Genomic DNA, 14,381 nt, shown 5'->3' on the forward strand with positions numbered 1-14,381 from the left:
ATTAAAAAAACAAATTTAGCATCTAAGATGCAAGTAACTTTGCCATTAAACTTCATGTTTTCCAAGTGCAAGTCATGTTTCGGAATTTAGAATCACAAATGTTTGAAGGAAAAAACCTTCATTTAAAGGCCAGGGTATTTGAAGGGAAGACAAAAGGCATTTAAAACACTCCTCACAGTCCAATGAAGTTCAGGAAGTAAAAATAAGACACACAGACTGACGTTTTTAACAACTGAAAGCAAGCATTTGTCAGACTTAGAAACTGAAAATTCTGAGAGCGTTGCACGGTCTTTTGCAAAGTGAAGTATTCTTGAAGTCAAAGCATTTGACACAGTAACAACCACAGCCAAAGAGCTAAGTAAGTGATTGTAAAAGGAAAATGCAGACTGAAATAAAACAAAGAACTGCAGATGCTGGAAATCTGAAACAATAAAAGATATGCTTGAGAAACTCAGCACGGAGTTGAAAAATGTGGTGCTGGAAAAAAATACAGCAGGCCAGGCAGCATCCGAGGAGCAGGAGAATCGACGTTTCAGGCATAAACCCTTCTTCAGGAATGAGGCTGGTGTGCCAAGCGGGCTGAAATAAAAAGGTAGTGGGGAGGGAATTTGGGGGAGGTGCACTGGGAATACGATAGGTGGAAGGAGGTGAGGGTGAGGGTGATAGGCTGGAGAGGGGGTGGGGGCGGAGAGGTCGGGAAGAAGATTGCAGGTCAAGAGGGTGGTGCTGAATCAGAGGGCTGGGACTGAGATAAGGTGGGGTGAGGAAATAAGGAAGCTAGAGAAATCTACATTCATCCCGTGTGGTTGGAGGGTTCCTAGGCGGAAGATGAGGCGCTCTTCCTCCAGGCATCGTGTTGCCAAGTCTGGCGATGGAGGAGGCCAAGGACCTGCATGTCCTTGGCGGAGTGGGAGGGGGAGCTAAAGTGTTCAGCCACGGAGCGGTTGGGTTGGTTGGTGCGGGTGTCCCAGAGGAGTTCCCTGAAACGTTCCGCAAGTAGACGGCCTGTCTCCCCAATGTAGAGACCACATCGGGTGCAGCGGATACAGCAAATGATGTGTGTGGAGGTGCAGGTGAATTTGCGAGAAACTCAGCATGTCTGGCAACATCTGAGGAAAGAAAGCAGAGTTAACTTTTTGAGTCTAGTGACATTCAGAATTCTGGAAAGTGCAAAGTCATTAAGACAGTAAATCTGACAGCATCAACTATTATTATTTTCCTGAAAACAACACAAACTTCTGGGATTTTCAAATTTTGATGAAGACTCATTATTGATTATAATTTGGAAACTTGTGTTCTGCGTGTTTTCACTAAATGTTATCATCCAGAGGTTGATGCGAAAGTGGAAAATTCTGTTTGTATGGGTGTTAGAGAGAAGCCCTCAAAACATTGAAGTAATATTTAGATATGCATTTGTAATGCCACAGCATAAATGAACATGGACCAAATGCTGAAAAATGGGATTAGATTAGATTTCGGTTTTGACTGGCATGACTACGATGGGCTGAAAGGCCTTTTCCTGTGGTGTAGATCTCAATGACTCTCTAAAGGGGAAGAATGAGTGTGTGTGTTCAGTCTAATTTGTATTATTACACGGTGTACATTAAGAGGAGAATGACACAGTTTCAGTTTCATTCTTGAGCTCAGAGTGGTATGGTTTGTCTGAAAATTTGTTTGCTTATTTAAGATTTTTGAGGTAAGAATTCAGAACAATAGGTAGAAGAGACAAAAAATGATTTGGGACATTGCCTAGCAACAAGGTCTCCTTTGATTGAGGGAGACCAAGACATAAACAAGTTAATTTAGAAAGGTCACATGGGTTTCATTTTAGAAAGGAGGGGGTCATTCAGAGAGAAAAGACCAGCAACACAGTTTAACAGTGTCCAAAACAGTCAGGGCAGAAGAAACCCTGAAAGCTAATATCCTTAAGAAATTAGCTCCAGAAGCAGCAGGCTGTGGAAGCAGAGTTTGGGAACCCATGTTAAAAAGTATTTTAGCAGCTTTATTAACATCCCTTCCTCAGTCCCTTAAAGAAAGGAACAAGAGTTTGCATAAAAGAAACAAATTAAATCTGTTGCCAACTAATTTTTAACTGGAAGGGTGTACCCTGAGGTTTGAGGAGCTGCAAGGATGCCCTTGATGGTAAAATGGCTGAATCTTGATTTCTGATATATGGAATAAAGCTGTATCATATCATTCTTATACTATAGAATAGTTTTTTCCTTTTGTGTGTAATAAGGTTTGATGTTCTTTCATTAGAAGTATTTTAGTAGCTTTTCATGAATATGATCAGTGAACCACCACAGTACACAAATAGTAAAATTAAAATTTATGGCTGATCAAGCTAGGTCTCACTCTGACTTGTCCAATATTACCATCACCTGGGATTATAAAATACACAGTTAAACACTCAAATCCAAAAGTTGTTGAAATTGATTGTATACATCTCCATAGCGTACAATGAGGTCAGAACGCACTAAAATCAAATAGAAGTCATTTGAACTGATTTTTACACTAAGTATATGTGTAAGGTATAAGCAGGCAGGGAAAGAGTTAAGTTCTGAGTTTTGTGAAACAAGACGTTCAGCTAAGCATGACTCAAATCAGATAAAAACTTGCAGTTAACAATGGGGTGCTGGTTAACAAGGTGGAAAAGCAGTCATTATCAGAGCCATTTATCAATATTGAAAGCATTCCGTATGTAAGGTCAGTTTAACAAGGTGAAAGTATTAATTATATGAAGATAGTTATTCATTGTGTAACAGCAGATGGCATAATCTTTATTGTTGATGCTCACTGATTGTAATGGTCCCCCAATTAATACATACATTGCCTTATCTGGATGCTCCTCCCTGTAAAATGACAATATAGTTCACTGAGAAACTGTTCTTCTAGAGAAGACCATGAACTCATGTCCTGTGCACATGGGTGATTATTCTCTCTCCCTCCAGGGCCTGGTATACAGATGAAGAAGGTAAAACTACACTGACTCTCAGCTTTTTGCTTCGACTGAGGTGGGGGGAAATGTGACGACAATATTGGTGTAGTTGGCAGAATCCAAACGAATAGTTACGATTGGATGGTGTCAGTGGTCACTCGGAACATCGGTGTCTCGAGACAGATGGACCCACAAGGTAAGGTTTTAAACCTTGGTCGCTCTTGATATTCCTGTGTGCCGGAGACAGTCCCCTCGTTCAATTGCTCTCTATCCTATGGATTCCTTGAACGGTAATAAATTTAGTCAAGAGACAGTTTTGCAAGCGGGCTGGCAGGCAAAGGTTCAAGTCCTCTGTGCTACATGGGGGGGGGGGGGGGGGGGGGAAGGGGGTGTGAGATTGAGGTTAGAGTCCTCTGCACAGTACTGGGGTTCGAGTCCCCTGGGGTGGGTTTGGTTGAGGTTCGAGTCCTCTTTACGGTACTGGGGTTAGAGTCTACTGGGTGGGTTAATTTGAGATTGGATTCCTCTGCACTGTGCTGAAATTCAAGCTGTGTTTAATTGGGATTCGAGCTCCCTCGGTTTAATTGGGATTTGAGCTCGCTGCATTTAATTGGGGTCCTAGCCCCCGTGAGGAGTAAAGTGAGAAAGGGGTTAAAGTGCCCTAGTGGTGAAATTTGAGGCTCTGCGAGTCTTTGTTCTGGGGCAAGAGAGTGGCTTGGACTGTGGCACTATGTGGTCTGTTGCGAGGGCTTTCTCTTTTCATAAGTGTGATTTCAGTGAGAGATTGCAAAAGAGAAATGCTGAAATTAAGGCTGTACTAATACTTGGGTTGAAAAGGTAAAGTTTCAATGTAAATTGTGCCATGCTCAGTGTGTTTGATGTTCAAAAATTTTGGTTGTTAAAATCCTGGTTCAGAAAATCCTTTTAAGTAACTGTTTGCCTTGTTTGAATCAGGAACTCAATTCAATGTGTTTTGTGGGTTACGTAATAGATTTTGTTATTACATTGAAATTTTTAAAAGGATATAATGTTATACAATTATCAAACTTATAACCTTAAAGTAAATTGGCTGGTTTGAGGCCCTGAATGGTTTCACATTCTACAACGTCTGTTTTAAAAAAAAGTTAGGTCAGTGGTCATGCTTTAGCCAGATGAGAGTATTGTATTATAATATCTTTGCTGTTGTGTATTTAATGCAGAGTGCTCACAAAAAGAAGAGTGTACTTTTTGTTTGATGTTTTGTTAAGATTTTCTAGAGGATATTAGAACTGGAGGCTGAGCGGTTTCAATTCTATTAATTATTGTTACGACTTCATTGACCCCTTTCATATTGCAAGTTCAAAGCATGTTGATCTGTACCAAAATTCTCACCGTAATTTCTTCGGTTTTATTTCAGAAGCTTCATTTGGAGAAAATATTTGGCATTTGTTTCCCACAAATATTTGAGATTTAAATCTGAAATGAAACTGCTTCAATTGCTAAAACACAGGAAACATTGTTGTTTTCTTGCTGTCCCAGACTTTTGAAATACTTATCCTGACTGCTTTCACATTAGGGGAGAAAGTGAGGTCTGCAGATGCTGGAGATCAAAGTTGAAACTTTATTGCTGGAACAGCACAGCAGGTCAGGCAGCATCCAGGGAACAGGAGATTCGACGTTTGGGGCACAGGCCCTTCTTCAGGAATGCTTTCACATTAGCCAAGTATCAATTTGTTAACGGAAAATAATTATTGAATAACCTGAAATGGGTCCCCCGAGGGTTTGATTTTAGGACCATTGATTATTGTTTATAGTTGACTGAATTGTTTAGGCAGTACAATGTAGAAGTTTGTGGATTATATAAAACTTGATAATGTCGTAAATAGCGAACAGAGTAATAAACTTCAAGAATTCAAAGTAGATTGAACTTGGCAGATACAATTTGGTTAAAATATGTGACTGTCTTCATACTGATAACCACCTTGGCAGGGAAGGAATGAGAGAGGAAATGCAGAGATACTTTCAGCAGCTAACATCGTCTCTAGAGTTTCTCCATTCACAAGTAAAGCACGCCTTTGGCCCACTGCCAACCCTCCACAACCTGATCCAACAGATTCAATCAGCTCCCCCAGTCATGAGCACGAAGAAACTAACAACAGAGGTCGGTGTGCTTTTTGTCAGTGGCCTTCCTACGGACATTAAACAAAGTGAGCTTTACCTTGCCTTTCAATTATTTAAGGTATATGAAGGATCACTGATCAAGCTAACATCACAACAGCCAGCAGGTTTTGTTACATTTAACAGCAGAGGAGCAGAAGCAGCAAAGAATGCTGCATTCACCCAGCCTGCTGCTGCACACTCTGATGTGCTGGTAACCTCCATCTGAAGCATCTCTGAAAGAATGGACGTCTCGTCAGGTTTATTAAGTATCTAACTGCTATTATCCAAGAATTCAGATTTCTCCATTGAGTGATACACAGGACAGACTGAATTTTGTTTTAAGGTTGGACTTTACTCAAGATGATTTTGGAGAATGGCTCATTTCAACTCAACTTGGAGGGGATGGAGTAGTCACTAAGGACTGTGGATTTAATAACTTTACTGGTGATTTTTTTTTCCACATGGGAGAATTCTTCAAACTTCGATTACTGTAATGGACTTTTTTCGCCCGTAGGTGTTCAAAGTTTGCGAGAAGATTTGTAGCTCGGGTGCTCGTCGTTGTGGTTCGGTTCGCCAAGCTGGGAATTTGTGTTGCAGACGTTTCGTCCCTGTCTAGATGACATCCTCAGTGCTTGTCAGCCTCCTGTGAAGCGCTAGGAATTTTTGTTGTTATAATCTTGTATGCTGTGTGTCAATAGCTTGCTTAAACATTGGCTTATGAAAGCTGGTAGTAGCATTGGTTATCATGAAACGGTAAAAGGAATGAGAATATGTATGGGTATAAGCAGGCAGGGAAAGGGTTAAGTTCTGAGTTTTGTTGAAACAAGAGGTTCAGTTGTGCATAACTCAGATCAGATAAGAACTTGCAGTTAACAATGGGTTGCTGGAGGCAAGGTTAATGGGTTAACAAGGTGGAAAAGCAGTCATTATGTAAAGCCATTTAACAAAATGAGGTAGCAGTCAGTACATGAGGTCAGTTTAATAAGGTGAAAAGTATTCATTATGTGAAGTCAGTTATTCATTGTGTAATAACAGATGGCTTAATCTTTACTGTTGATGTTTGCTGATTGTAATTGTCACCCAATTAATATGTATGTTGCCTTATCTAGATGCTCCTCACTGTAAAATGACAATATAGTTCATTGAGAAACTGCTCTTCCAGAGAAGAGCGCGAACTTATGTCCTTGCGCACATGGGTGATCGTTCCCTCTCTCTCTCTCTCTCTTTCTCCTCCCCCGCCCCGGGGCAGGGCCTGGAATAAACATGAAGAAGGTAAAACTATCGCGTCTCTGAGCGTTTTGCTTCAACTGAAGGGGGGAAATGGAACGACAAACCTTTCTGAAAGGTTGTTTTGTTAGTATGCCACTAAAAATCACATAACTACACCTGAAGTACATGTCCAGCCTTGGAAAACTATTTGGATATTTGGGGAATATCAACACTTCCATCATGATAAAATATTCAAAGTATTCTATATTTTAAGAACATCAGAAATAGATCCATTAGCCTGCTCTGCCATTTCATAAAACCACTGATGTTCTAATGTGGCCTTCATGCCACTTTCCCATCTGCCTCCCATATAACTTGATTCCCTTGTAAACAAAAGTCTGTCTAACTTAGCCTTCAAGTTCAAGTTCATATTTCAACCTCAAATGCATATTTCCCCAATAATTCATTTCATATTATCTAATATTTTGTAAGTGAAAGAAAACAAGTATATTTTACAAATATTAAACCATCTGTAGATGCCGGAGATATGAAACAGAAACAGAAATAGCTGCCAAAACTCAGCAGGTCTGGCAGCACCTTTGGGAAGAAAGCAGAGTTAACGTTTCGAGTCTGGCAATGCTTCATCAGAACTGATAGCAACTAGGAAAAACTGGATTCTTAAATAGATCATGAGGTTTGGCTGTGCTGAAAAGCAACTAATGTTATAATAGAAACAAAAACTGCTGGAAGAATGTAGCAGATCTGGTAGCATCTGTGGAGACAAAAGCAGTGTTAATGTTTCAGATCCTGTGAGATTTCTTCAGACTTGCTGAGTTTTTCCAGCAGTTTGTTTTTGTTTCTGATTTCCAGCATCCATAATTCTTTGGGTTTCTTCCATGTTGTAACAGGATTGGGTAAAAAACAAGGATGGATGGAATCAGGCTCAAAAGTTGAGAACTGTATGTTGAGTCCCAGAGGCTGCAGGGTCCCCAAGCAGAAAATGAGATGTGCATTTTACTTCCTAGTTCAGCAACTGTAAGAATAACATAATTTGGTTAACTCTTTACCCTGCTTAATGATATCACTGTTGCTCTATGGTGGATGATCTCCTCGATTTTGGTGTAAAACTTTACATCAACATTGGGAACGATTATGCCCAAGTCAGAGATTGTTAGATCTTTGCAACTTTGTTCAAGAATAGCAGCAAGCAACATTACTTCGCTGCGGAAACAAAACTTGGGCCATTATTTAATCAAGAGAGATAAGCCATTTGTGCAGCAACATAATATGCTCATTATTTTGTATTATAAGAAAATCAGTTGTACTGATTGAACTAAGTGGGTTCAAGCATACTATTTTTCTATAGGTTCACTTGCTTCATTTTTGGCATTGGCATTGGCTTACTATATGCTTTCTCAACACACTTTCAAAAGAATTGAAGGTACACACAAAACCTTCTGTGTTTGACACAAATATTCAGTCAGAACAGGTAGAGAAACAACTGATACATCCTAGATTATCATAGAATACCTACAGTATTTGGCCTAACAAGTCCACACCAATCCTCCGAAGAGTAACCCCACCCAGACCCATTCCCCTAACCTATTATCCCAGATTTACCCCTAACTAATGCACCACACGTTTACATCCCTGAACACAATTACAATTTAGCATGGCCAATTCACCTAACTTACACATCTTCTGGATTGTGGGAGGAAACCAGAACACTTGGAGGAATGTCCAAACTCCACACAGGCAGTCGCCCGCGGCTGGAATCAAACATGGGTCCCTGGTGCTTTGAGGCAGCAGTGATAACCACTGAGTCACCGTGCTGCCCCAATAAGCCATCCTCCAGTCCTCTGTCACTTTCCCTGTGGTCATCGAGGAATTAGAAACTAGTGTCAGAGCCCTGGCAATTTTCCCCATTGCCTCCCACGGCAGTCTGGGATGAAGTTCATTCGGGTCAGGGGATTCATCTGTTTTTAAGCCTGACAGAGCTTCCAATACCTCCCCATTTCCTCTATGGAACTGCAAGTTTCTCACAGTCCCTTTTCCTGAATTTCCTACTTTCTCCTTTTCCACAGTAAAGACTGAAGTGAGGTATTCATTTAACACCTTTCCAATATCCTGCAGCTTCATACATTGGCTGCTAATAGGGCTTGTCCCTAATAGGCCAAATTCTTTCCCTGGTTCACCTCTTCTCTTTAATGTATTTATTAAATATGTTAGGATTCTCACTAATCCTGATCGTACATCCTTTCTCATGTTCCACCTTTGCTCTTCTAAATGCTTTTTGAAATTTCCTTCCTGCGGTTCCTGCAGCCCTCTAGGGCCGCAGTTGAATTGCTTCTTTTGAATTTGCTAAAAGTCCTACTGTTCTTCCTCATCCAGCCCTGAATTGTCCTGACATCCAGTGTTCTCTTTACTTATTACCCCTATATTTTCCTCTCAAGGGTAGATGTTGGAGCTGTACGCTCTCCAGCTCCTTTCTGAATGCCCCTATTGCTCCACTGTAGACTTACCCACAAAGCGCTGTTCCCAGTCTACTGTGGCCACAAACTGCCTTCAACCAATCCCAAGTCATCTTTGCAGGCCAACATTTTCCCTTGTCCTGAATAAATGTGCTGTATTGTGGGTTGCGATCACTAAAATGTTCTCTCACTGCTACATCGAATACTTGTCTGGCTTCTTTCTCTAAAACCAGATCCAGCACTGCACCGTTCTTTGTTGGGCTTTCGACTATTAATGCAAGAAACTCCCTTGGACACATTTGAAGAAATCCATACTCCCTGAGCCTTGAACCTCCATTCTCTTCTTTCCCCTAGTCCTTTGAGTAGCAGCGTGACCACCTCTCCACGGAACTCCAAGCCTTGTGGATGTGCCAGTGTCTCCACCTGCTGCTCAAGCTCAGAGACCTGGAACTCCAGCTTCTGCAGCCGGGAACCCTTCATGGACATGTGGTCATCTTGGATACTGACAGCATCCAGGACTCCCCAATGTTATGAAAAGGTTAACCAAGTTCCCTCTGCTCAATCTCTGTTCGGATAAGAAAGCATTTCCATTAATTGTTAGGTGCTCAGTACTTGATGATGTTATCAAATCGTCTGATATTGAGAAACACAGACACACCCCAAAATATAAGAAACATAAACCACTTGCATAAGTGACAGGCACTGATGTAAATCCAGGGCAAGACAATCAACCAGTTACTTGGGACACTTTAGTTATCTAACATCTGTAGTGCAAACCGTTGCAAAATATTTTACGGAAATAATGTAAAGCAAAACTCAAGATGTAAGGATTTAGGGTAGATGACCAACTCTTTAAGGAGTTTTTAAGTGGAGGAGAAGTGGATAGAGCGATGGAGGAAGTTCCAGAGCTTAAATCTTTTGCAGCTCAATACACAAACCTATGGAGGAGTGGTTAATATCCAGGATACTCAAGATTTAAAAGGAGGAAGAATTTAAACAGCTTACATGTGTCAAAGGCTTGAGAGACTGAAGGAGATTACAGAGATAGGGAAGAGTGAGGCACTCTTCAAGCAGGAGTCAGGCGAGTAGGTCAGCAAGTATCAGGTCCCTGGGTGATTTCTCAGTAAAGACATCAAAAGAAGGAGCTAATTCGACTGCACCATTTTAAAGGTCAACTTGAGCACAAGATGGAGCCCATTAAGACATGCAAGGAAATTCTTCCATGAAGCTTTGGATTCAAATATAGAAAACATATCATAAGATCTGACATCCATCTACATGGTACTAATTCTGCCAAAAAGCAGATAAATATTATTACACTGCTGAACCAGCAGATATGGAAGCATTTAATAATGGGGATCTGGGAACACAGTTTGGTTCTTTTAAATCTGGTATTACTCAACATGGTCATGGAGGTGATACCAAATCATTTGTCACACAAAAAGGACAAATATAAATAAGTAGGACAATTTACAGTTTAATTACAGGATTTGATTATATGCTTAAATCCCTGGAGCAGGGATTTAAGCATATAATGTGTATATATAGAAATTACAGGAGAAAATGTATATCATTTGATTAAACAACTGAAAATCACAGATGGCATAAACTGTATTTATTTCCCTCCATCAACCTCAACTCAAGAGAAGACACTTACATGGAGTTTAAAAATTTAGTGCTCTGTCAGCTGTGGAAGTACACCTGGCCTCAGAAACACAAAGTCCTGGGTTGAAGTCCCAATCCAAGGTTTGAGCATAAGTGTCAAAATTGAGATTCCGGTGAACTATTCTACTTTTGAAAGTGCCATCAAAATTCCTTCTTTTCTCATTGTAAAAGCATGGCATGAATATTAAAGAAGCAGAGTGGAGTTATTCTTGTTTTGGCCATTACGTATCCCTCAACCAACACCATAAAAACACATTATCTGGTCACCATTACATTGCTGCATGCAAATTGTCTGCTATTTCCTGCATTACAATAGTGACTGCACTTCAAATATACTTATTTCATTGCAAAAGTCTTCAAGACTTCTGGGGGCATTAAAAAAAAACACAACATCAAATGCAAGCCTTTCTATTTGAAGGCAAATGAAGGAAGAGCATTGTTTGTCCACAATACCTCAGTTACATTGTACGCATCCTCAGCAGTACATTCAGCTTTATCTGTCGGATTACTTAGTGCAAAAATTATAGGGCGTTCATTCATCCTTCCCATAGCATTAATCACTTCTTTGCTGAACAGTCTCCCAGCACCTGCTACCCCTGCCAAAAACAAATTGAACCGAAGTCAACCTTTGTTGAGAGTTGCAGGGAGAGGGGTGGGGCATGGGAAGAAAGGCGAGACAGAAGGGCGGGGAAGAGGAAAGGGAGAGAACAGGCTCATACTTTGACTATAAACATTAATAATTTATAAAATACTTATTAACTTCACTGTTATGTCTTTTTAGTTTACACTGTCAATTTCAAACATTTTCACTTTGTCTTTATTGAAATGGTTGAAATCAGAATCAATGCAAGATTTAACATTTCTTCTATTTTACCAAGTCACTATAATTTTTGAATGTTATTTTTGTCAGAATTTAAAGTCCTTTTTTTTTCCATAGAAAGATTTACACTCATACAGAAGATGAAATCCAGAATTTATATACAAGAAGGAGATCTTGTAAATTTTAAAATCAGTTTCCAAAGGTTATCAGAGGATGCCTCCAATGTTTAAATGCAGCTTAAGTATTTATTCTTAATAAATTATATGTTTTCTGCTGAAGCAGAACATTTTAAATAATATCCCAAACACCAACTGATCCCAGATGCAGTTTTAGCATTTGGAGGATATTAATATTCTTACTCATAAGTTATTTCACAAGAAAACAGACATGAATAGCTTTCAAAAAAAATTGTATACATGATCATTAATGCTAATAACACTTACACAGATACTAGTCGTGATTTGGAGATGCTGGTGTTGGACTGGCATGGATAAAGTTAAAAATCTCACAACACCAGGTTATAGTCCAATAAGTTTATTTGGAAGCACTAGCTTTCAAGGCACTGCCTCTTCATCAGGTGGTTGTGGAGTAGGACCAGAAGACAGAATTTGTAGCATAAAGGTTACAGTATCACAGAGCTGTAATGATATGTTAAACAAACTTAGATTAAGTTTTGCATCTTTTAGGATAGGATATGCTGGTTTAGGTTCTTTAATATGTAAACGTAAAAACTCCTTTTAAGTTACTTAACAACATCTTTCAGTCCTTTCATATGTAAATTGCAGAACTTTTTTAAAGAACTGAAACCAACATGTTCACTTTAAAAAGATGAGACTCAACAAACAATCCAGGTCTTTTCCAATCAGTTACATCACACTGCAAACTTTTGCTATGAATTCGGTGTCTTACGATCTTATACTCCACAACCACCTGATAAAGGAGCAGCTTCTAAATAAACCTGTTGGACTATAACCTGGTCATAGTCAAAGAGATGTACAGCATGGAAACAGACCCTTCGGTCCAACCCGTCCATGCCGACCAGATATCCCAACCCAATCTAGTCCCACCTGCCAGCACCCGGCCCATATCCCTCCATACCCTTCCTATTCACATACCCATCCAAATGCCTCTTAAATGTTGCAATTGTACCAGCATCCACCACATCCTCTGGCAGCGCATTCCATACATGTACCACCCTTTGCGTGAACAAGTTGCCCCTTAGGTCTCTTTCATATTTTACCCCTCTCACCCTAAACCTATGCCCTCTAGTTCTGGACTCCCCAACTGTTGCTGAGTGATGTTTTTAACTTTATACACCCCAGACCAACACCGGCATCTCCAAATCATGACTATACACACTCTTTCACATGCATACATACCCACATGCACACACCTACTGTCTCTCCTGCACGTGTGCACATAAATCTATGGGATGGATCTGTAGTTGCTGAATTACATTTTATTTTGCTCAAAAACTGCATGAATCCACGTACATTCTGAAAGTCCCACTTTATAAATAAAACTGACTCAACATTGGGATAGACTTTAAGTTCACACCTTTAACACATTAGGCAAAAGCGAGGACTGCAGATGCTGGACATCAGAGTCTAGATTAGAGTGGTGCTGGATTTTCCTGCTCCTTGGATGCTGCCTGACCTGCTGTGCTTTTCCAGCACCACACTAATCTAGACCTTTAACACATAATCTAACAATAGGTGTTATCTTAGCTCAGACTAACTGAAGCCACCTTGAGAATGTAGCTTAAAAGGAGTTCTCAAATGTATGTATTAAAGAGCCTAAACCAGGATATCCCACCCTAAAAAAGATGCAAGACTTAATCTAAGTTTGTTTAATATATCATCACAACTCTGTAACCACTGTAACCCTTATGCTACAAATTCTGTCCTTTGATCCTGCTCCACAACCACCTGAAGAGGCAAATAAACCTATTGGACTATAACCTGGTGTTGTGTGATTTTTAACTTTGTACACATTTACAGGAAGAGAATTATGGTTTAAATAAAACTGAGTGGAAAATTTATAAAAAGTTTTTTTTTCGGAAAAGAAAATGAACAAGTTTTAAAGAAATGGACAAGAATGAAAAGAGCGATCGTGGTCCTTTGAGGGGGATCCGGGGCAGGTGTGGGAAACACAAGAAACAAATCAAATTTGATATTGTGAAAATGGGTAAAAAGCTACAGAAGTGAAAAGCTGACTGGAAATTCCAATTGAGTTATAGGAAATAAAGTCATAGACTTGGAAGTTCACAATACTTTCAAGATCTTCAGAGAAGACAGATATTGGAGATAATATGGATGAATGTATGGATTATCAATTGAGCAAATATACATATATGCTTACAACAAAAACTTGTGATTGGTGCAGTTCACAATCCCCAAGAGCACTCTACTGCTATTCAACATTGAGATTGTATCTAGTGTTTAAAAAAAAATCCTCAATACACTTTCACAAGCACTATTTGAAATTAAATCTATGGAATAGCAAATGAAACCATTTCCATACATTTTGTTGTAGCTTTTACCACTTACCAATGATAGCAGTGGGCTGTAAAGTATTAACTGCATCCAGAAACGTCTCAATTTTCTGATCAGGTGCGGTGTGGACATATGGTTGTTGGTGCTTGTCAGTTGGCTCTGATCGACCCTATAGTCGAAAGCAGAACTCTTAGAATTTAACTGCAACATTCATACTCAGTTAATTGACAACTGAGGAAGACTTAAAGGTTTCTTCCTAAATAAATATAAGCTACATGCTTATCTTTCTCCACTGGAGTTTCTAAAGTCATACACCATCAGAAATCCAGAAAATGATAAATAAGTATTTGACAACTTACATATAACAGCCAATGTAATTCCAACTGTTTTGAAATATTTCAGGACAGGATAGGCATCAGCTGCTTTTTGATAACAGGCTCTAGTGGCATTTCTGCACTAACTACCTCGTATGCTGAACTGGAAATTCAGGTAATTGATCTTCATATGGAAATTATAAAACAAAGTTACCTATGCTATCCCAGAAACTACAGAAACAGGCATTAAATGTAAACACTTGAAATAACTGACTGCAACTATCACTGCACATTTTACAACTGCATGGAATTCAGAGGGAGAGTAACAGA

At 39.6% G+C, this 14,381-nt stretch overlaps 1 protein-coding gene across 3 annotated transcripts in view; it reads right to left on the reverse strand.

The window, feature by feature from the left end:
• The window catches only part of me2 (malic enzyme 2, NAD(+)-dependent, mitochondrial), a 104,601-nt gene that overhangs the window by 14,430 nt on the left and 75,790 nt on the right, over positions 1-14,381 (reverse strand). For all 3 annotated transcript variants that reach the window (XM_087990664.1, XM_043720243.2, XM_043720331.2), the window contains 2 exons: positions 13,792-13,906; positions 10,876-11,018 (listed from right to left, as the gene is read on the reverse strand). In XM_087990664.1, the coding sequence (XP_087846790.1) occupies positions 10,876-11,018; positions 13,792-13,906 (258 nt within the window). The remainder of the gene's footprint in view (positions 1-10,875; positions 11,019-13,791; positions 13,907-14,381) is intronic.

Source organism: Chiloscyllium plagiosum, unplaced genomic scaffold, assembly GCF_037043375.1.
Source record: "Chiloscyllium plagiosum isolate Xiang-an unplaced genomic scaffold, Cpla_swu_hap1 HiC_scaffold_1, whole genome shotgun sequence".
Classification (NCBI taxonomy): domain Eukaryota; kingdom Metazoa; phylum Chordata; class Chondrichthyes; order Orectolobiformes; family Hemiscylliidae; genus Chiloscyllium; species Chiloscyllium plagiosum.